This window comes from Sprattus sprattus (genome assembly GCF_963457725.1).
Source record: "Sprattus sprattus genome assembly, chromosome: 3".
NCBI lineage: Eukaryota > Metazoa > Chordata > Actinopteri > Clupeiformes > Clupeidae > Sprattus > Sprattus sprattus.
The window spans coordinates 19,567,124-19,590,396 of NC_137922.1; the positions used below are offsets into that span (position 1 = coordinate 19,567,124).

Here is a 23,273-nt window from a genome sequence, read left to right on the forward strand (position 1 = left end):
CAAAGCCAGACTTCTTTTCAAAATCATATGAGATCTTTCTGTTAGAGAATCAGCTTTCTCTACATTACAAAGACACTTCATTACTCTCTTCTCCGTCCAGTCAAGAAGAAAGGGTTCAAGGTTCACTTTCTGACTATTAAAGGCCTTTTTCATATAATGGAATGTCCAGGACTTACATTTAAAGACATTTTTAAAGAAAAGGCCATGCTGGCACAGAAATTCAGTTCAGCTTGTGGTCTAGTTCAAAGCCCTCTGCCTTTTCATATATTCTTTTTAAAGTTATGAAGGTGGAGAATATGCCTCCGTCTCTTTTCCGTTTTGAACCATTTCAAGAGGTTTCATTGTTAGGATTTTTCTGATAATTTTGCACCTTTTAGTGTCTCTATTTTATTTCCTAACAGGAGACAAAATGTTATGGAAAAACTACATTTGTTTTGCATTTACTGTTTGTTTTGTGTTGTTTTCTTGTGGCAGCATTTCTACAAGCAATTTCTACTAGCAAACTCTCAAACACCATGTGCAACGCAAACTCTTCTATTTTTTATCAGACTTTTGGGCAGTAGGCTCATTTGTCTTGGAGAATCCACACACATTAATATCTGACAGGAGTTGCATGCTACACATTAATATAACGTACAGTAGAGGAGCACGGAAGCGTTCAAATTTCAACAACCTCTCCCGAGGATGGAGGACTGCACCTTAAATGTGTAATTTCTGTGACGGGAATTTAGTGTCATCGAGGTAAACAATAGACCAGCATCAGCTACATGAATTGTTTATCTCTGTTTATGCTATCAATCAATTAACCAAATGTGCAGTGCATTCAAGCTGAACAGCAATTAAGTCTGTCTCCAAAACATTGAGTTAATGCATATGCTTCATTGAAGACCTGGTACTGACAAGAGCCTAGAAAAAGGCATTCTCTTAGGAGGGTTTTCGGGGCATATCAGGTCAAGCTAAATGTGGCTATAAAATGTTGATTATCTCGCTGAATACGTTCTTAAGGCTAACCACACCCACCATAGATTATTTACCCATTATTCGTCCATCGTCAGTTTGCACTCTCACTAAAGAGAATATCAGAAATTGTATTGCCCAAACAACAAACCAAATGTAAATAGAAACTCTAAATCCTCCAATCCAGCTAGGTGTGAAAACGCCCTGATATTTGAAACATCACCAATCACACTGTTGACGGCTCGATGTCTGGCTTGGATGTCTAATGAGGCAATGCTGACTTCCAAAGCTGAGTCGCAACACTGCTGGCACATCATGACTGACCTGTCGTTAACCTCTTAGCTCTCCGCTAGCCCGGAGGAATGTTAGCGTCCGTTTTGGTCATGAGAGGAGAACAAGACGTTTCTCTGATTTGAAGTGACTTCAAATAGAGATGATGAGGGTTGTTTACACTCCAGGAGATTACCCTCTCTGCCATACATTAATATGGATCACTCTGGGACACACTGACACATGTAGGTTGGGTAAAAAAAGGACGTTTTTTCCCCAGGGATATGTTCTGCAATCTTGGAAGGTTGAACTGTGCAAGTGCAAAGTGTTTTTTATTCTGTTTAACGTGGCTATTTGGCTCAAACTTGCTGTTTATTTCCTGGCAGTAATGAGGAAAGGTCAATGTGTTTGTTCGCTCCCATCACAGTGTCAATGGCAGTGTCTAACTGAAGTGGTCATTAAGCCTAACCTTTTGTGCTCTCCCAAATGTCAAAACAGGGTCATTATTCAACAACAAATGCAAGCACACTAATATAAAGCGTTTGTGACTGTGGGCAATGGTATTTTACAGCTAAATAGTTTTGTCCCAGTCCTACAAAGTATGTCATGCCTTTAGACTCAGTATATGACATTTTTAGTTTGGAAATAGCCACAACATTGCCACTTGAATGACTGCAACAAAATTGGTCACTTGAAACCCTTCTTTTTCAAACTGAAAAATATGTCGGCTCAGTGCTTGATAGATTGCTTGTGCCTAGGTGCAGATGGTAGGACACTCTGCCAGTCTTTGACCTCCCATGCTGGTGTAGGTGTTCAGAGCTTTGAGGAAGGAGAGACTAATGAGTCTAGATAACTGGCGGTTGTAAATTCAGGAGGAAAAAAAACACACACACACACACACTCCTGGGGCTCTGCCAAGCTGCCTAGCGATAGCACATGTGATTCAGCTAACAGCTAATCAAGGGCTGGAGGGTGGTGCTGATGAGTCGAGTCAGGAGCGTGCGTGCCAGGACTGTGGCAGGAGGACTCCACAGTGTGCTCGGAGCCCCATTAGTGCAAGGAAGAAACATTAGAGCCAATAACACAGGATGTCATGAAAACCTGGTACACCGGGCATTACCTGCTATGAAGGTTGGTTAGTTTCAGGGGCTTCTACTTTGATGTAAGGTATGGTAATGTCTCATATTACATATGGAGGGGGGGGGGGGGGGGGGGGCATTTATAGTGTACATTTAGGTTACTGTCAAAAAACTGTCTTTCCTGGCCAAGAGATGAGTCTCAAATAACCTTTAAGGATCTTTAAATCAGGGGGTTCCAAAAAACAGTTATTCTTCAAAAAACAGTCATTCTGTTTTATCTTCTCACCCTGCCCACCCTGCCTACTCTCTCTTCTGGCCAATTTAACAGACTTCCCTCCCCCCATGTAAGGATTGGCGTAGTGTGGCATGAGACAAGTGTGTGTTGGGTGGGTTTGTGTATAAGGGTGTCAATGTGCCTGAGGTAGGTGAGGATGGTTCACTATCAGGTTGTACAAACCTGGATAAGGTTGTTCTACCACCTGCCAACTCAGAGGGGGGAATTTGAGTGAAGCTAGAGGGGCAAATTGCTTTCATCTTTGTGGCAGGGATGAATACCACCCCCTCACACACACACACAGACACACACACACACACACACACACACACACACACAGACATAGTCTGTTGTCAAGACCAATGCAACTAGGGCGATTATTTGTTGGCATGTTCCCCTTTGTGGCAATACAAGTGGAAGGTGCATCCCTATGACATAAAGGTATACCACCTGTACAGTTGCAATGCACACCTAGTTCTGCCATATGCAGACCCGTAGAGATTACCCCGGGGGGGGGGCTCGCAGGAGGGGGGGGGGGGGGGGGGGGGGGGGCTTGCGTTCCCACATTTTTATCTCACCTTTTTAAATCAAACAGAAATTGTTTGGGCTTCTTAGTCATTGTTTTTGTGGATGGTTGAAAATGTTTCTCTTTTTTGTATGATTTTTTCCATGACACAATCTAATGCCTCTAAAGGCCCTCTTAGTAAGTCTTCCTTTCGCCAGCTGTTGAGGCAAACTAACTTGTACACATTCTCTGACAGTAAAGCTGACCGCTTAGACGAATGTTTTGCACAATGTGTCCTGCTAACAAATCAATCTAGAAGAGAGAACATCCCTAAACAGTTATGGTTCATGTCAACTAGTATTATTACCAGTTCATAAATAGTCTCTCCAACAAATTTGTTAATGTTGAAATCAAAATGTTAAGGTTACCGTCTGTTAAATTGCACGCTGAGCTTTCCTAGCTAGCGATAGCATACGCAAACAAGTTGCCAGGAGCTTATTTTAATCTATGTAGCATTTTGTGAATGGGCAACCTAGTCCCGAATTCCCAAGGTATGCATAAGGCACACCCTGAGAGCAATAACCTGGCGATCTGATACACAGCCATAGCATTACATCAGGATCATCACTTTACATACAAGCAACTTATGACTTCAATAGTTGTGAAATACTTTCAGCAACAAGCACGCACATCCCTTGAACAATAACGTTACTAGCAGCTATCTTGCTCCACTAAGTTTTTGATTGAGACTTCTATGCTTTTGCTTCAATTATTGTTGTGTTACGTTCGTTGTTGATCTTAATCTTTTGGATATATCCATCCACTGCATATTGCAGTCGCTTTTGCCTTTATCCGGAGGACATCGCGGAGATATTACTCCAAAAAGAATCACTCACACTGACAGATGTAGTGCTTGCCCCTGTCCTCACCATGCTTTTGGGTTGAGTCCTGGGAGTTTTGTCAGCATAGCAACAGTAACTAAGGGGGTGGGGCTTTTGAAAACTGTCAGTTGTGAAGATCATTCTGCACATGCTTTAAATCCGTTAAAAAAATGTTAAAGCGTTATTTTTCACAGCTCTAATTAAAAAAAATAAAGGCACTACACAAACACTGCAAATGGCAGTGAATAAATAAACAAGGACTAAACTCAATCGGGTGGATATAGCCATAGTGAATGGACACAAGAATGGACACATCTAGATGCTGCAACAGTACCTCCACCTCTGCACCGGTGAAGTTAGGTCTACGTTTACTGGACCGTGTGTTGTTGTGTGAAGATTAAGGGAACTGCATTACCCAGATTGCACTAGGCATTGGTGATGGTTAAATGTTGAAAGTTCCTCCAGTAAAGTTCGAGCACATGATTGACATGATTTTGACATGATTTTGATCAGTCTCAAGTTGCTCCTGTGGATCCTGTGGATTCTGTGAATTCTGCACACGACATATAGTTGCATGCCCTTATAAGAAGCTGGCGATTATACGTATATGCAAATTGAGGTGTACGAGAACATGCGTTCAATTTAAGAATCTTTGCACAGCTAAGTACATTTTGGCACTTTAGGAACACATTTCCAGGCGTTGAATCTGCGGAGATCTTATCATAGGTTGGTCTTTCGAAGTTCAAGAAGCCTTAGAGGTACTGGCCTCTCAAATTGGTAGACGTTTGCAGTTTTTTTTATGAACAAAACACTCCTTCAAACACAGCATTCGTCTAAATTCGTGATTGACAGTTGACAATGGGATAACGAAGATCAGCCCATAACAATAGTGGATGTCAGTATTTACTCTGGAATCTCCCATCACAACCTGGTATTTTCACCTAGGTTTCTCTGCCAGGTCCATCTGGCGTTTGGACTCTGCGGTGTGGATTGGGAAGCGCCCAGCACACACCGGCTCCTAAACCCCCCTCCATCTCCTCTCGCATACACAAACACGACTCACATCCTGTCACATTCATCAGGCCGCTTCTATTATCGTCGCTATGCCTTGCAATAACCATTCTCTCTCTTACACTCTCTCTTTCTCCCTTTCTCTCTCTCCATTTCTCTCTTACACCCTCTCTCTCTGTCCCTCCCTCTCGCTCTCTCTCTCTCTGTCATGCACACACTCTCTCTTCTCCCATGTTGGGCAAATCCAAGGTAAATATGCACTTGATCATCTACTCTCAGAAAATCCATTCTCCCAGCTGATCTCTTTCAAGAAATGCATTGCACCTCCATCCCTTCTGCACCATCCAGCTTGAGCATTCTGGTAAATATTTAAGGACCTGCCCGTTAAAAAGACACAGGAGGCTTATTCCTGAATCATAAAAGCAACTGTGTAGACATTTGTCTTAGTGAACTCCATTCAAGCTTCTCCAAAAAGTAAAAGTTGAGAACAGATAGTTGGTAGGTTGTCATTTTCACTGAGGAACAAAGCCATCCACTACAATATAGCATGTAAGGTACCCTGTTTACTATGTAAGGGAGTATGTATGGTCCGCCGGTCAGTATCAGAAAATATATCCTGACAGAAGAGCAGGACCACAACGTGTGCATATCAACAGATCCCGGTTATGGTACGTACGGATTTGTGCTGTCAAGTGTAATACTAATAAGAAACAAAATCCTAATCGATATTTTTTATCTAAGACTGTCAATGATTAATTTGCTCTGAAAGTATAGGATGGTCAGTGTGCTGGCTGATTAACTGGCTGATCAGCTGTTGGTCTATACACACTCTCAAGAAAAGGTCTTTCTACTTTCCCGATACTTTTTCCATTAACTGTAGCCCTCCACGAATAACCTTGGGTAGACACGGTCAGATATATGAATATCAAAAAATTAGAACTGCCAAGAAATGCACACGGCCCTAATAGAATCTACACCAAGCCCTGTCGCTTTTGACATGTGTTACATGATTGCAGCATGAAAGCATTTTGTCACTCCCTCCCACCGATGCGCGACCCTCTCTGTTGTGAAGTCAGAGGAATTGTTATTGGGGCAGTGAGGTCGTTCATCTTCCCCTCAGCCTATACCACCCAACAGGTTTATCATGGCCGCCATGTATACATTTCAGTCAACAAGACGACATGTTTCATGGCAATTTATTGCTTCTCAAGTAAAATGCTGTACGTGTACACACATGTGCCATCATCAGTGATACAAAGACAACTGGCAGATTGAAATGCATTATTGCTTTTTTGATTAAGATGGTGTTTAATCTCATTTTAAAATTGTGTGATATCTGGAATGAAATGCAATTTTCATTTTAACAGTCTGTTTAACAGAGTCTGTTAAACACATTCACAGCGCTGCATTACATAATTAATGTGTAATATATCCGCTGACCCTAGTACATTTGTAATTTTGTTTACCTAGATATGAAGCTTGTCTGACTGGTGAGAAATTGTATGCAGCCATCTTATTTGTGAGATATGATCATGTCAAGGTTTGTGTTTTCATAATAAATTTAGATGTTTCTCAAACAAAGATCACCTCTTGTTTTGTCTTGTGGTAATACATATTACAAGTACTCACTAGAGAAGAAAAGGTATTACTTCTACCTTGTAAAGTTTGTATATCTGGTAAAATCTGCTAAAATGGGTCTAATGAAAAATATCCGTGCAGTCCTTTCATAGAGATTTTCTTTTGCTAGAGCAGTATTACACAAAATGGCCTCTAAAGACATAATCAATACACTATTTCACGCATGTAATTCTCTTAAGAAGTCACACACTGGGCATTTAGAATCAGGAATTCCAGACAGGTCCTGCTGTAGCCATGTGGCTGGGGATTAGCGTCAGCTAACCAATGACATTGTCAGGATGAAAAGGGTAGAAAGGGAGGTGTCTTGGTTCCTGGGCATCTGTTCATGTAACCCAATTAAAACTTGTGGTCAATACCTATAGCACATGTAGCACAAAGAGAGGGTTCAACAAATGATTAGCAAATCCACTTTAACCACTTTCATTCACTTCTGCCATTTTTGCATGGTTTCTTCCTTTTATAGTCATGCATCCTTACATGTACATTGTGTAACATCTTGAAACTTCGAATGCTGGAGACTAGATTGCTTCGGATGATTGTGAATATCGAAACTACAATTCATGTAATTTGTCATCTTACATTTTGCCTACGATATATGTTTTTACTGCTAATTGCCAAAACTGGCACCAAATTGACAGGGCCTAAGCCAGTCGACCATTTAGCAGCGTTTCAGCGATTCCTAAATTCCAGTAATTTGACAGCTGCCGGTGATTTAATTATGACATTTAAAGTCCATTTAGACTGAATGCAAGAATGCATGTGGGCAACATGCACTTAAAGTATTTATGTGCACGGCTGGGTACCATTTTAGTGTGGCCATTTGTGACAGCAATATACAGATTATAACCAAACCAAAAGTGGTATGACGGTATGATTGGACACCTGGGGGACAACGAAGTTGCAGACCATATTTCCACAAGTTCTGATTTATGAACTAAGCACCCTACGGTTTAGCCATTGACAGAAGCCAGGTTAACTCTCAATAATCTGCTTTGGCCTAGCGTTGTATTTCACAGCTAAATATTGAAAAAAATGTAGTGTGAGTGAAGGTCTGAAGTATGCAGTTAACATGAAATTGACATGATGAAACTAGCCATGACACATATGCATTTTCTTGGTCAAACCTCTGCATCATAAACTAAACACCATCTCACCGCTTCGCCCAGGCCTCCACTTCCAAAATGTAGTTGGGTTCAGTTTCAAAGGTGATGCACCGCTACTGAGATTAGCCTGTAACAAAGTTTATTCCTTTGATTTCATAACCATGGCAACTCATCTATGCAGCTTTTTTCTCATTGTAGAAATACGTAGGGAGTCGATAGGCTAATTTGGTCTAAGGTCAAAGTATCAGTTATCACACCTGCAGTGGAGGGAGGAGGGTTCAGGAACGAGACTGATTTGCGCCACCTCTGTACAGAACCTGCTGTTTCAGTGATTAGCACGACCTGCTGGCTGAAAGATTGTGCAAATGAGCAAATCCAGGTGATTTGAGCCCAACACCTAGGAGAACTGTGGCTATCTGAGGGTGGATTGTGTCCAGTGGTGTAGTCCAGGGTATACCCACTTATTTTTCAGTCAGCATTGTGTATACCCACTTCTCAAAATAGGGCGTTTATTTTGTGCTGTATGGGCTGCTTAACAAAGATGTAAGAGTATTCCCACTTCTCCAGGGACCACTACACCACTGATTGTGTCCCCCTGCAGGCATGTGTTATACTCACACAGTGTCTTTTAGGCTTTTCATTAGGTATTTGCTAATTATAGAGCATGTTGGTCCAAGTCACATCAGGTACCTTTCCAGAGGTCATTCCATCCAGGGAATCTATTGAATTTCTCACAAACATAATTTGGTCAGCACAGTCACTGAAAAAACCTCAGTTCAGTATTCTCCTATACAGAACACAAAAACTCACAGTCACGAATTAGGCCCAGTGTATACCTAATCCATTTCTCCCTCTGTCTTGATCTACTTTCACCATAGGTGCTGGAGGCTGGTCACCAATGGAGTCCAATAAATACCAATGGCTTGAGATTAACCTTGGGGAGCGAACGGAAATCACAGCTATCGCCATACAGGGTCGCTACGGGAGTTCAGATTGGGTCACCGGTTATCAGCTCATGTTCAGTGACACGGGACATAACTGGAGACAGTATCGACAGGAAGACAGCATCGGAGTGAGTTGGCAGAAATCCGAAAGATTATTTCTCCGGCACCTGCATGCAGTGTGTGTGTGTCCCACAGGTACATCGACAGGACGGAGCTCCTGGTGCTCGCAGTTTTGTTTTTCTCGGCTCGTTATAACCCAGGGGACATGAACAGGGGGATTCTTTTTTTTTTTTTACCTTCACTGACCTTGGAGTGCTTTACTGGCAAGAAAACAAGCCTAAGTGTTAATGAGAAATCAAAATGCTCCAGGTGACATGACTTTTTAAGAGTTACCTCAACATTAACATGTTGTGGCTTTCTTTATTTTGCCACTCACAGTACATTTCGGCTTTTAGAGACAAAGACACTCGTACCCCTTACACATGCTAAAACTCTCACTGTGGAATTCATATTCAATTCTCTCCGCTTGTGGCATGGACTGCATAACATACGAGAGGACCCTTCTAAGTCTCAGTGTGTAAGTGAAGTTAATTGGCCCTGTCAATCATCTAGCTTCTTCTGTGCTTCCAATGTAAGCGATGCCAGCAGGCGTGTGTGAGTGAGGATGACTCACAAGCTCTCCATATTTTGCCATGTTGGACTGAGACTTTAGGTTGGGGGGGGGGAGGGGGGTGTCACCCTGTCTCTCTGTCTTCCACTTCCCTTCTTGAGTTAAAACTAGCTAGGGCCTTATGATTGAGGATTTGCACCTTGACTTGTGGCATATTTCAAAGGGCACTTTAAAGCAAATGCGAAGCTTTTCTCTCTGGAGTCTTCAGCAGGAAACACTGCAATTTGTTCGGGCTTAATGCTTGGCTTCTCCAGACAGCTGATCCCTTCAAAGGCACTGAGGATGCTACTCAGCCCTGAATTACACAACCACTAAGGAAGTCAGTTCAGTTCAGGGCTGTCTCCTAGTAGATATTTCGAAATGAATGAAAAAAATAACGAAAACCATGTTTTTTTTATTCCCTTCACTCCATAACACATCCTACTTCCTCAGTTACCCGTTTGCCCCTTTGCCAAAAGCCAGGTGTAATGTCAGGGCGTGTGCATCATGTTGTGTTTTTTTGTTGCATGTGAAAGGAGTGGGTATTGATTTCTGTTAAAATGGGCCAGAGATTGGGTATTCAAGACCCACCGCTCCTGCAAGAGAAGCTGAGGCGCAGCAGTGAGAAAGCACAGCGCTTATTGATTTCTGGCCACCTGCATTGTGCTGCTGGATCTCCCAGGTTACCGCCAGAGTCTATATATCTCTCTGTGTCGAGACACCAGGGCTTGATCTTCGCTGATCACAGATGCTTAGTGTAGTGTTAAAGACATTGCCAAGCGTAAGGGTTTACTGTAAGCGCATCACGAGCACCACTAAAAGTGTATCAGGTGCATTCGACTGGAGACAAACAAAGTGTGTGTTTTGTGGGTCATAAGAGGGAAATGTTGGCATGTAAGTACACTGTTAAGCATCTTGAATGGGCACGTTGTTCAACTAGTGTTCAACTAGTTCAACTAGTTCAATGCATGGATGGGGCACACAGTAAACCTTTAACTGGCTGAACCAGGAGCTGTTGTGCTCTGTAAACTGGTAAATAAGGCTTCCGAGGCCAGAGGTTGAATTCTCAGGAAATACAGGAAATTACAGGCTGCATTCATTGTACTGGAATAAGTTACATTGCATGAAATCCTCAAACAAATGTTGACATTTCTTTTACTGTCTCTTCTGAAGGTTTTTTCTGGAAACACAAATGCTGACGGTGTAGTGCCATTCAAACTGCATCAGCCCATGTTCGCTCGGCACCTAAGAGTTGTCCCTCTGGACTGGAACCCAAATGGAAGAATTGGATTAAGACTGGAAGCATATGGCTGCCAGTACAGTAAGTATTATGGTGCATACAGTGTACATAACTAATGCCCAGAGTCCTTTAACTGAAACCATTTTGGATGATGAGGGGTAAAATACTTTTTTGGAAGGTTAAAGTGTGCTAAATAATAAAGATGCACCCCACATTAGATTGGGGTTTTGTAGAAAGGTCTTTTAGTGCTCAGATCTGCAGTTAGTCTTTTGCTGTATATCATTGTGCTGATTTGTGTTGACAGTAAGACAAATGAACACTATCACATTTCTGGAATGAAATGTAGGAACTTTTCCACACAAATAAACAAATACCCTTGGACTGGTTCAGTGTAATACATCTGCCATCTGCATGACCGATTTATGATTGGCTTTACATAAATACATGATTTTTTTTTAATGACACCTCCTGATAGGAGATGCATTATACGAGAAATGAAACTGGACAGCAGTGACGTGTTGGGCTATGTTCTGGATCACAAAGATTTGTGGAACACTGAGAGCAAAGGCAGATTAACATTCAAGCCTATTATTATGGCCGGGTTTTTATGCCAGTCTTAAGCCGTCAAGTCATTAGCGGGCAATTAAGCTGTACTGAGCAATCAAGACTTACTGTACGGCCTGCACATGAAGGAGTTTCCAGGTTGAAGCAAAATGGCTGCTTTTCACTGCGGCGCTTAATGTGTTGACGCTTGATCAATTGTGTTGACAGTTTAACAAAAATAACCAAAGAGCCGTCAATTATAAAAGAGAGCTCTATGCTAATGCCTGCGTTTGAAGTGCGTCTGACAACTTCCCTGGAATTATGACTGCAGACAATTCATGTGGAGGATAAAGGAGAGCGGACTGCATTGTTACAATAGACTTAATTAAAGAAAATGCCTCAAGAAACATTTCCACTCAACTGACTCTGATTATTTTTCATTCTGTACAGTCAGAGAAGCATAATTTAACCATGGAACTTTCTGGACAGAAGATATATTATAAATGACAGAGTATTCTCTCCCTCTCAATATTTGTTCTCTTGTTGTTGTTCAAGGACTTAGGTTGTGTAATGATGGTCTATATGGTTTTTCACTCTTGTGTTTGTAGAGTCTGATGTGATGCAGTTTGATGGGAGCAGCTTATTGGTCTACAAGTTCAGTCCAAACTCCAGTCAACCAACCAAAGACAAGCTTTCCCTGAAGTTTAAAACCTTGATCAACTCAGGCACTCTCCTCCATATGGAAGCAATGCACGGCCAAAGCCTAACAGTGGAACTACTCAAGGGAAAACTTTTATTTCACCTCAGAAAAGGTACAGACACATTTTTTAATTCATATTGACATTTAATTGCATTTCCCCCACAAAACTGTTGGAGCTATAGAATCTATATTCACTTTTGGATTTGGTGGGCACGCAAATAAATGATTGTTCTACTCACAAAGATAGAAGAATCGTTTTAAGTATGCTGGTATTGATGGAACTCAGAAGCAGTTAAAACAGCTATGTGTGTGTGTGTGTGTGTGTGTGTTTGTGTATCTGTGTGCGTGTGTGTGTGTGTGTGTGTGTGTGTGTGTGTGTGTGCGTGCGTGCGTGTATGTGTGTGCGTGGCGTGCATGTGACAGGCATGTGTGCATGCTCGTGCGTGCGCCCGCATGTTCCACAGTTGGAAGATTGTTTCCTGGTTGGTTGTGATGGAGACGGAGGAAATGGGTAGAGAAAAGCTACGGTTTAGAAATGAATTTGTCCTCATTCAAACGCACTCCCCACAAAGAAACTCTGTGTGGTCTATGTCATCACCATTAGTAACTCAGATGCCATTTCCCCGTCATGTTGTTTTTCATTCTCCCCATTTACATCACATTTTGTGTTCCCTCGCCCATTAGAAGTGCACTTTTTGGAGCTCAATTTATTTATCATCAGTCAGTCAGTGCTCCTCCACAGGGATATATTTTGTGGCATACAGTCGAAGTCTAGAAATGCACATTTGGTGGGCTGTGTATGCTGCTTGCCTTGTTATTTAAGTACAGAAGTGGAGCACCACTACAATAAAGAACTGATTTAGGTAAACACTCATAGTTAATGCAGTAGACCTGATTATCTTACCTTATCCTCCCCAAAGCCCAAGGACCAACCACAGGGGGACTGAGGGTGGATGTGCTCTCTCGTACGTCAAGCTAAGCGGGGCTGTGCTGGCTCTGAGAAACTCCTGTGCATCCTTTCTCCTGTACTAATGATGCAAAGCTGTGCCAGGGATGTTAGTGCTTGCCAAAGCAACGTGGGAATGCAGGAGGGGTACAAGGGAAGAAAAAAAAAGCAAACTTAGGTGTTGTCAGAGACTCAGGCTGTCGTATGTGTCAGCTGATGACCGATTCTTTTAGAGATGCCATCTGTCCATGCGGTACAAGGAGGCGCTTGCCAGCCGGTCCCCACTGGGACTGCTCTTAGCGCTTATCGCGGATCGCGTGAAACTAGCACACAGTGGAAATGTGATACGCCACTAATGGCATCGTGTAGGCAGCTGAAACTCTCCACTGGAGTCAAAAGATGTGCTCCTGAGCTGCTGAGCTGCAGTTAAATGCAGAGCCGGGATTGAGTGCTGCTTTCGTTTTCATTTAAGATCAAAAGGAGGAAGAATGCATGTTTTAAAAACGGTGCCTTTGTTTGAAAATCAAAGGTGAAGTATGCTCTTAAGCCCTGCAGTCACTCAGTCTAGCATGGATCGAAGGATTATATATATTTTATTCTGTGGATCATTTAAGTACATTCAAATATTCAACTAGTAGTATTTTTAATCGATTGAATGTCATCAAACCAGCCAACCATTTACCCCCTCTGCCAGGCACCAGCGACCTCCTCTACAAAGGCACACTGAATATTACACTTCAAAGATCTTTCTGAGGAGAATGTAGAGGAAACTTTCCCAGGCTGCACAGTCGCCTCCCATTATCTACTTTACTTGATTAAAAAAAAGGCAAAATTCAAATGTGTGAGACACTGAATATTTCACTGTATGAGTTTCATACATACATATACACACATTCATACATTACATTATTAGATTTGAATATTTTATATGTAGGCTATGTGTAACACCTCAGAATCTTGGGAGTGTCACCAGATATTAACACCGATGGTGTTTAAAATCTGGAAAATTGGGAAAGAAACTATGCTAATCTTCATTGTAGCCACTCTCGTTTAGAGTTAACTTAAATCTATTGAATTTCTGTTTACCAGCTTCCCTTCCATTACATTTAGTATGAAAACTCTCTGAAATGTACCCAAATGCAACTTCCATGTCAGCTCTAGTGCATCTACATTGATCTTCTGATTTACATCCTTTGGCTCTCATGATGTCAAGTTTCTAGTTTTAGCAGTGAGCTACATCCATTGGTCATTTACTTGTCACTTGCATTTCATAGTGTTATGGGTATGCTACTGCAGAGGAAATATTACTGTAAAACTGACATTTACTGCCAAAATCATTCAGTCCTTTGTAAAACTTCTTACTTAAAACCACTTGAACTTGAAACTGCTACTGTTTGGCACAACTACTATAAGGCTAGATATGTGCCAAATCATTCACCAGCATCTAATAAATCCCAAATGCCAACCCAAAACTAGGAGATTTGGAAGATGTTGTGCTGGGTTTAGACAGGTCTGCTCTTTCACTTGGTGCATTTCCATCGTTTTTTTTTCTCCCTTAACAAACCAATGGGAAGCTGAGAGGTGAAAATTAAAACCATCCGTTGTTATGACGGACGAGAGATTGCATGTTACCCTGTTCCGTGCTGATAGGAGTACAGACTGACAAAAGAGCTCTGCTATTGCCTCAATCAAAGTGTTTGTCTCATGCTTCCCCACTCTCTCTGTCTCTCTCTCGGCCTCTCTTCCTCTCTCTACCTGTCTATCTCTATCGCTCTCTCTCTCTCTACCTGTCATCCTTCCTCTCTGTTTGTTTTCCCATCATTTTCTCTTGCTTTGCTCCATTCTCATTTTCATCCTCCTGTCTATCTTATTTTCTCTTCCTTCCGGTTTCAGCAATTTCTGTTGCGGTTTTCAGAGCTGTCCTCCATCAGATGTGTTGATTTTCATGTACATTTATCATACCTAACTGCTTAAATACACTCAGCATGTATAGATACTTTTATACACTGAACAAACATTCATACAGGAATAAATATGTACTAGACTTAGTTAAAAAAAACTGTTATTCACAGCAAAGGTTTTGCAGATGCTAGGATGATGTCATTCTGCGTCACAGCACCTGTGTTTGCCCTCAATATCTGTGTTAGGCTGAGTAAAATCTCCCGTTATGTTTGGCATTCATTTTGAAATTAATTGGTTGTGTTGTGTCAGCCATTGCTCTGACTTCTCCATCTTAGATCAAAGACAATATAATTTAAATCCCCATGTCCCTCTGCGCTTTGGCACTAATGTCCTAAAGTCTATCTATATGCATGGCTAACCCTTTTCTCTTCATTCTCAATGATCCCGGCGTATTTGTGGAATGGCTTGCTTTATCTTCTTAATGTGGAGATAAATTCTCTCATTGTGAGAGTTCAAGGTGCCACCCGCACTGACAGTAGTGCAATAAAATAATTCAAGGGCAAAAGGCATATCAACTGAAGGACGTTTAATTCCTTTAAGTTCAATTTCATTATTATTGCACTTTTCACAAATGTCAGCATGACGAAGGCACTTTTCAGAGAGCTTAAAATTTCCATTCCTTATCTCAAGTCAGTTGGGTAGGACAAGGAGTCCGTACGGGATATATTCAGACATTTACCTCCAGTGTGTGTGGTTGATTACGGCCCTGAAATACAGAGACTGCAGTTTTTGTTTGTTTTGACAAATTATTATTGTGAATCATTATCAAATATTATCATTACAGCTTTTTGTCGGATTTCATCTTCACCTTGTCTTTTGTTGCATTTTCATTGCCATCCAATTTCCTTGTTTGTGCAAGTCCGCCTATTTTCCCATTGATAACAGTGTCTCTACCACCTGCCGCTGGGCACTCTCTCTCATTTCCTGCTGAAAAATGTCATGGTATATTTGCCCGTACAATAGTTGGGTACATAAAATGGCTTTGTCCAATTTTAAGTGTTGCAATGCATGCTGTCAGCTTGTTTCCTCTCCAGCAAAGACAGTGTGTATTTTCCCCCGACTGTGATGGCTGGTCATTCCTTTATCAGTTTCTGCCAGGGCTGTTAGGGAGGCAGAGTTTCAGAGCACCGTAGGGGCACCACACTTCAAAGTCCTTGCTGTGTGGGGTTCAGAATCCAACCAACAGACATCCTCTATGTTTTACACCCAAGGGAGACGTGGGGGGTAAAGGTTACAGCAGAGGGGAGTTTGGAACGAGTGAAAAAAGGAGAGTTTCTCTTTTTGTGGCAAAGCAGAAAATATTCTTCCCGGTTCTATAGTAGTATATAAACACCTGGAGAGACCTCTTCGACCAGTCATTTTTTGCATCAGAAGCTAGTGGTAGTGTTAAAGCAGCTGAACTTGTGTTGGTGCGAGTCTCAGTACAAAAGAGCTGCTGAATCGAGGTCCTGGTATACAGTGTGGACAGATGCTCATTGTTGGCAGGCACTTGCCTCAGCTCGGGAGAAAATGAATTAAATAAATAGCGTCACGAAGATTTATGCCTGGTATCCGAAACCATTTCATTTCTCCTGTAGTTTACATTCATCAAAATGTCTGTTGATATTGTGCCTCAGCGACTCCTATTTGGCCCCAATTCTTCACTAGCACAGTAATATTTATCGGGCACAGAAACACAAGAGGTCATTCCGAGCAGCAACAAATACATTTATGACCACCGGGCTGTGTTAACCCAGGGAATATTACATACCTTAATTGCCCTGTGCTTGGGTTTGTATCGAGCTGCTAAGAGATGGAGGATGCTCTCCTCCAAGTCTTTGGAAAGTAAGTCGTGGCGTAGATGCCATCTGGTGTGATGATCAATATGACCTTTTTGATGAAATGGCATGGCACTGATACAGTGATCATTGCACTGAACAACACAATGAATTGATTGAGTTGGACCCTCCTATCTCTGTACTTGAAGGTTTATCAATTGATTGATTTGTTTTTACTGATGGACTCATTATTTCCTTGTGTTTGGTTGGATAAGGGACTGCTTTTACAATCCTCAAAGCAAACTTTTGATTTGGATATTTTTGAAAGCTTTATGTCTGAAAAAAACGTACAGGCTGCCATTTTGAATAGATGTTTTACCGAACAGAATGTTCCCATGCAGAGCAAGCGGTAATCCTTCCAGCGCTTGTTATTTATGCAATCCCCGCAAAAATAAGTGATGGCTCCTCGGCCCAGAAGATGCTATGTAATGATGTTGTTTTGTGGGGCCCGCCATCCTGCCGTTGAGTGCGTCAATTATTGGCTAGGAGAGGTGTAATGAGATAATCTGCATTAGAGTCACACAGAAAGAGGCTCTCTTCCATGAGTGAGAGAGGGAAAGAAGAGGAGAGGAGCACCTGGAGACTTGTTCTCTCCTCTCTTGCGTCATGCTGTTATTTCCTTATTAGAACCATGATGAACCCTCCATTAAACCCTGTGTATTTTTCACTGATAAACACGCCTGAACAGCATCCCCTTTTCTTTTGCAATAGTGTCTCTGGCAGGATCAATAACAGCATTAGTAACATAGACAATACAGCTGCAGGGTGGGTTCACAGTGAGCACGGTTACTGGTGTGGAGGTATATGAGTTTCTAAGGGCTTTTTGTTGAGTATCCTATCATCCTCTGGCTGTGGCATTTGGACATCAGGTCTAATTAGGCTATTACCACATATTTCTGTCTTATTTCACCCTTCCTCTCAGCATCTGGAGAGAGACTACGTACACAGGGAGAAAGGAACACAACACCTTGGAGGTATTGCAGGGTGATGCTGAATAGTTTATGACCGCCATTGGAAAGAAATTGTGACCAAAACATTTAGTTGTTTATGAGTATGGAACACATAGCGAGTTTACGCCTGCAAAAGGGATAAGTGGTTTGGCTTCAGGGACAGACAGATTGCAACGACAGTTGAATCCATATTCCAGAATTTTGTAATTATGCTCATTTTGTACAAATGTACGCTTTTCCTTTTTAAATGCTGTTATCTTCCCCCCTTCTTCTTTAAATGGATTCTAAGAAATTCATAGATCACAATCTAAATGCCATTTCAATCATGTACTTCTGAGCAGCAAGCAAACCAGCATTATTCTCAAATGGCATATGGCTTTGTTTATCTCTTTCATGTATGAGTGTGTGTGTGTGTGTGTGTGTGTGTGTGTGTGTGTGTGTGTGTGTGTGTGTGTGTGTGTGTGTGTGTGTGTGTGTGTGTGTGTGTGTGTGTGTGAGAGAGAGAGAGATTTTAACTTTGTGTTAGAAAAATGTTGCCACCCATTACATTTCTGGGGGCATTGACTACATCTTCGTTTTTCTTTCACTCTCACCCTAGGAAATCGTCCATCTCCTGACTTTCACGCCTCCATGTCGCTCGGGAGCCTCCTTGACGACCAGCACTGGCACTCGGTCACGATCGAGCGTGTTAGCAGGCACCTCAACTTCACTGTGGACAAAAGCACACAGCAGCTCCAAGTCCCCGGCCACCTGAGTCTGTCTGACATTAGCGAGGTGTTTTGTTGGTTGATGACCCGTCTCTAAATCATTACACCCATTCCCGGCAAAGCCACAAACACCACCTTGCTCCAAGCTCACTCTCTCTTTCTCTCCTTCTCTCCCTCTCTCTCACTCTCTCTCTCCCTCTCTTTCTGTCTACTAGCTCTTTTTTTCTGTCTCTCCATACAGTACAGTATATGGGTCAGGGTAAAAATGGCAGTTGGCTCAGATGCCAGCCTTGACATCTGGGATAATTATTAGGGAAATTACCGTGGTTACAAATTAAACAATATCCAACCTAAAGGAATGGTTTAATTAAACTGAAGGTTATAGAAGAACTAATCTGTTGGCATCAGCTATCAGGCTTTACTCTGTATAACAACCAGAGCAGAAATACGGTTTTCCATTCATAGTTCAGGTTCATATTTGTATAGATAGGAGGAGATTTAACCAATTATATTGGTTCACATGGTCATCCATACGATCATGCAAGTCTATTATTAAGTCTATTTTCTGTCATGGATACATTTCTGTGAGTGTGTGTGTGTGTGTGTGTGTGTGTGTGTGTGTGTGTGTGTGTGTGTGTGTCTGCTCGTTTGTGTGTGTGTGTATGTGTGTGTGTGTCTGCTCATGTGTGTGTGTGTGTGTGTGTCTGCTCATGTGTGTATGTGTGTCTGCTCATGTGTGTGTGTGTGTGTTTACATTTTATTTTAATACAAAAAGGAGAATGGATACTTTGGTCACTTATGGAGATTGTAACAAGGCGTGTTCTTCTTTTTCCAAGATTAGCCTCGGTGGAGTGTCAGGTCCTTCAGCATCGAGAACTCTCTCCAGGAAGAACTTCCACGGTTGCATGGAGAATGTGCAGTACAATGATATGAATATCGTCCACCTAGCCCAAGAAGGACGCCATGTCTCCATAACGGTAGGCAGCCAGTACAGCCCAGCCAACACCTGAAGAGAGTTTCACACTGTTACACCTGCATGCAGATAATCAGAAACAGTGTCGACAGCTCTAGTGTTAGTCTTGCTGTCTCAGTCACGCAGAAAACCTCACCATCATATGTGAGCTGAAGGTACTTTGACTCATTTTCTTTCCCTTCTGTTTGATCTAATCTCATACTTTATTAATTCCCTCGATGGCATTGTGCAAAGCCGCTGTCTGCAGTGTGCCATATTTTTAAATGAGTAACTTTTCCACATGAAGATTAAATGGCGGCCAGTCACTTTCATTTCTACAAAAATAACCATGAGTTCTTAAAAAACAACAGTACGTTAGCCAAGAGAAGGGAGTTGGATACCTATTGAGGATACTCCATCAGTGAGAGCAGATGTTCGCTCCTTTGATTTTTCAAAGCCATCACAAAACAAATAGGCTTAGATGCTGTGAGCTGTTTACCAATGATTGGGGTGAATTTGCAATGAGGACAAAATGCTGTGCTGAGGTCTGTGGGGAAAATGTAGGGGGTGCAGAGGCCTCTGTGTCTGCGATGAGAGACTGCTGGGTTCAACCTATTGCCTAGCCTGGCAGTGCGTTTTCCTGTCCACTGAGGAAACCTTCTAAAATAGAAAGGACCATGCTCTCAATTACAGAGTAAAAATTGTCTGTTTTCCAAATATTGTTGACAGCAATGTACAGACTTTGTAGATTCTGCAGACCGGTAAAGAAAGTTTTAAGAGATCATAAATCAGGTAAAACGATCTGATCAGACTGATTAATACTTGCCTGACTCTTGGTACAACTGTAACAGGGGAAAGTGTTTCAGGAGTGCAGATAACACCATTTGATCTCATTAATGAATTGTACGGGGAATAATTACGGTGATAATTAATTTTTGATGTGTCAGCTCATGCTGTGTTATGGGAGTGTTACTTTTGGCATTATTTTATTATTTAAAGCTTTATTAATGCAGTGATGCCCTCCTGTAGACTTGGCTGGGATTCACAGATTTGTATTCCTGTAACTCAGCTGGTAGTGCAGGTGACAATAACACTATGTCCGCAGGTTTCTTTCGCAAGAAGTACACATAGGCTACTGTCAGACTGTATACTTTTGCTTCAAGGTGCTTTAGATGAAAGCGTTTGCAAAATGATGCTTTAATCAAACACTGCATGAAATGTGGGATTTACGACAGTCTTCGACCCTGTGCATTGCTGTAGAAGCCCACATTGGTGTGAAAGCCCCCCCACCCCTTCCCCTTGGCCAGGCCTAGGTTTTGTTATGTTAATTGAATTGACCTGGATTGAAAACAACTCCCCCCCCCCCCCCCGCCAGGGGAGGCACCCCGTCACTGCTTCACTGATTTAAAAAACCTGAAAGTCACAGGTTCGATCCCCACTAGTGGCAACCATGGCCCAAGTTGCTTAACGACTGTTAACGACTCTTAATGACTGTTATCAGAGTAAGCCTGACACTGTATAATTACATGCCAGAAACGAATCTCAAGAACATTAAGGTGAAATAATAATATATAAGTTAGGAACATTACACATAGCCTAAGTTAAAACTTTTAAACACATACCACCATAAACATGTGAGATAATTCGACAAGAGACATTGAAAGACAGCTAACTCACTGCTTCGTCAAATAAGAGAGATCAACTATATATATATAGATATATATATATATATATCTGGAAACCACTTACAGATTCCGATTAGCTAAATTTGCGTCTGGATGGAAAGGTGTTATCTTTCCCCATCCAACCCATGCTAAGTCATTTCTAGCATAACATGCAATCTACCGTGGAAAACAGAAGGCAGGCGATTTTTTTATCAGTTCTCACCACACAACGACGTCTCATCTTTGCTCCTTGAATGTCCAGTGGTGTAGTCCACTTATTACCCACTTATTTTTCAGTCAGCATTGGGTATACCCACTTCTCAAAACAGGGTGTTTATCCTGTGCTGTATCAATAAATACAGAGTATACCCACTTCTCCAGGGACCACTACACCACTGTGAATGTCGATACGTAATGGTATGGTGTTATTGAAACTTCCTACGTGTAAAAAAGACTAGAAATTGAATGTTTATTTTTCGAGTCTAAAGTTTCTAATGTTGCCTCGGGCGCCTGTACGTGAACATAATTAAAACGTCACATAAGTCCACTAAACAATTCCCAATTCGCACGCTCCAGTAACAGAAGAGAAATACCCCAGAGGAGGGAGGAATGATAAACCAGGTACTTGGTCGCACTGACGAGCTAGATCCTTACCAGCAAAGGTGGCTAAGCGGTTAGCACCATTATGTACACAGTGCCACTAACCTGAAGAGCGCAGGTTCGGATCTCGCGAAGCTCGCGTAAGATTTCATAATCTACCTGAAAAGACACAGGTTAGATATTTACGAGTGGCAAACATGTCCCAAGTTGCAAAATGACTATCTCAATATCAGAGAAAGCCCAACTCTGTATAATTACATGCCAAAAGTGAATCTCAATAACATTAGGAGGAAGCTCCGGAATATGAGTGGAACAGCCTCGAAAGTACATTGCAATCCCCTAACTCTGAAAATGAAAGGCAAAGCAAGAATTGTGAAATCCCCGAAATCAAAACCCTAAAGACAGAACTCTGAAAACGGAAGGCGAATCAAGAAATGTGATAACCCAGGAGCAAAACCCTAAAGACAGAATATTAATTAATTCATTATTAATTAATCGTTTTTATGGGGCAATAGCTGTAAATGGGAGGGGATACGTTTTGTCAGTTGAAAGCTGACCTATAGACAGAATCTCATTCCGTCTCATCACAAGACGTTTTAATTAATTTCCTTGTCGTTTTCAACCAATGGCTGGAGCAGGGTGTGTGTGGCTAGACTGCTGACAGTCAATATGCTAATAAGAGCATTTCGCACCTCTGTCAGCGGGAGGTGAGAATGCTAAACACATCGGCCCCCCTCCCCTCGCAGGTTCCTTCCCGGGAAATTCCGTCCCTATGCGGCAGACGGATATTTCGGGGGAAATTCCGCGATCAGCCAGGAATGGTGATCATTCGCGGCTGTATCACAGAGTATACGGGCCCGATAATCTTGCATTTCGTGCAGTGCAATATCACCATGAGATTTGAACATCTTAAGTCATTTGTCCTAGAAATGTTATGAATCTCTGTGGATTCTTTGAAACACCACTGCTATTCGAGGAATGAAAATGACTATTTATAACTGAGCTACAGTGAGAAAAGGAAAACTGTTATTCTGTACATTTACTGGCCTCTTCAACACCCACGCTATTCCCCAGGGAGCTGTCTCATTCACCTGCTCCGAGCCTGTAGATGTGCCAGTAACTTTCTCCAGCGCCGGAAGCTTCCTCCAGCTTCCCCTGAGCATGCCCAGCGATGAACTCTCCATCAGCCTAGAGTTCAGAACGTGGAACAAGGCTGGCCTTCTCCTGACCTTCGACCTGCAGCAGCAGGCCGGTAGCACCTGGCTGTATCTGAGTGAGGCACAAGTCAGGCTGCAGATCCACAAGGCTGGGCGGGTCCTGGTGAACATCATTGCAGGTTAGGTCCCTCAGAATTCCACTAGTTGTGAGGACTTGATGGAAATCCATAGTTACTGCTGTTGTAGTTACTAATGCAGTACATTCTTACAATCAATAGTGTTCTAACTGATGTAGCTCATTGCAACATTATTAAGCACCAAGAAGCACTACTGTTATTACTCTATCTGCTCTGTGACTATTACCAAGGTTTTTTAATCATGTTTAGCTGGTTAATTTCTATATTAATGAGTCAATATGAAGAAGCACACACATATTAAACATAAACAGAATTCATTATAAGACTCTATCCCCAACTGCACTTTTAACACTTGAACACAACTAGTTTTAACACTTACAAAAATGCAATAATTAAAATCAGGTTCATTTCAGGCATGTTGTGTGTAGTAATGATCTCATCTAATGTGAAATGTAGAATTCATATAACCAAAATGTTCCACCTATCATTTTTTTCTCATAACATTGAATTAATTTGTGTCTTTGAGAACTCTAGATTAAATAACCACCTATAAATCTTTGTAAGAAGTGGAAAATAACAAAGCAAGA

At 41.9% G+C, this 23,273-nt stretch overlaps 1 protein-coding gene across 1 annotated transcript in view; it reads left to right on the top strand.

Annotated features, from left to right (window-relative positions):
- cntnap3 (contactin associated protein family member 3) overlaps positions 1 to 23,273 on the top strand; it is a gene marked incomplete at both ends in the record, with an annotated part of 88,622 nt that overhangs the window by 27,453 nt on the left and 37,896 nt on the right. The window contains 6 exons of the mRNA XM_080834654.1: positions 8,597 to 8,790; positions 10,485 to 10,632; positions 11,703 to 11,906; positions 18,068 to 18,243; positions 19,013 to 19,153; positions 22,467 to 22,728. Coding sequence (XP_080690780.1) covers positions 8,597 to 8,790; positions 10,485 to 10,632; positions 11,703 to 11,906; positions 18,068 to 18,243; positions 19,013 to 19,153; positions 22,467 to 22,728 — 1,125 coding nt within the window. The remainder of the gene's footprint in view (positions 1 to 8,596; positions 8,791 to 10,484; positions 10,633 to 11,702; positions 11,907 to 18,067; positions 18,244 to 19,012; positions 19,154 to 22,466; positions 22,729 to 23,273) is intronic.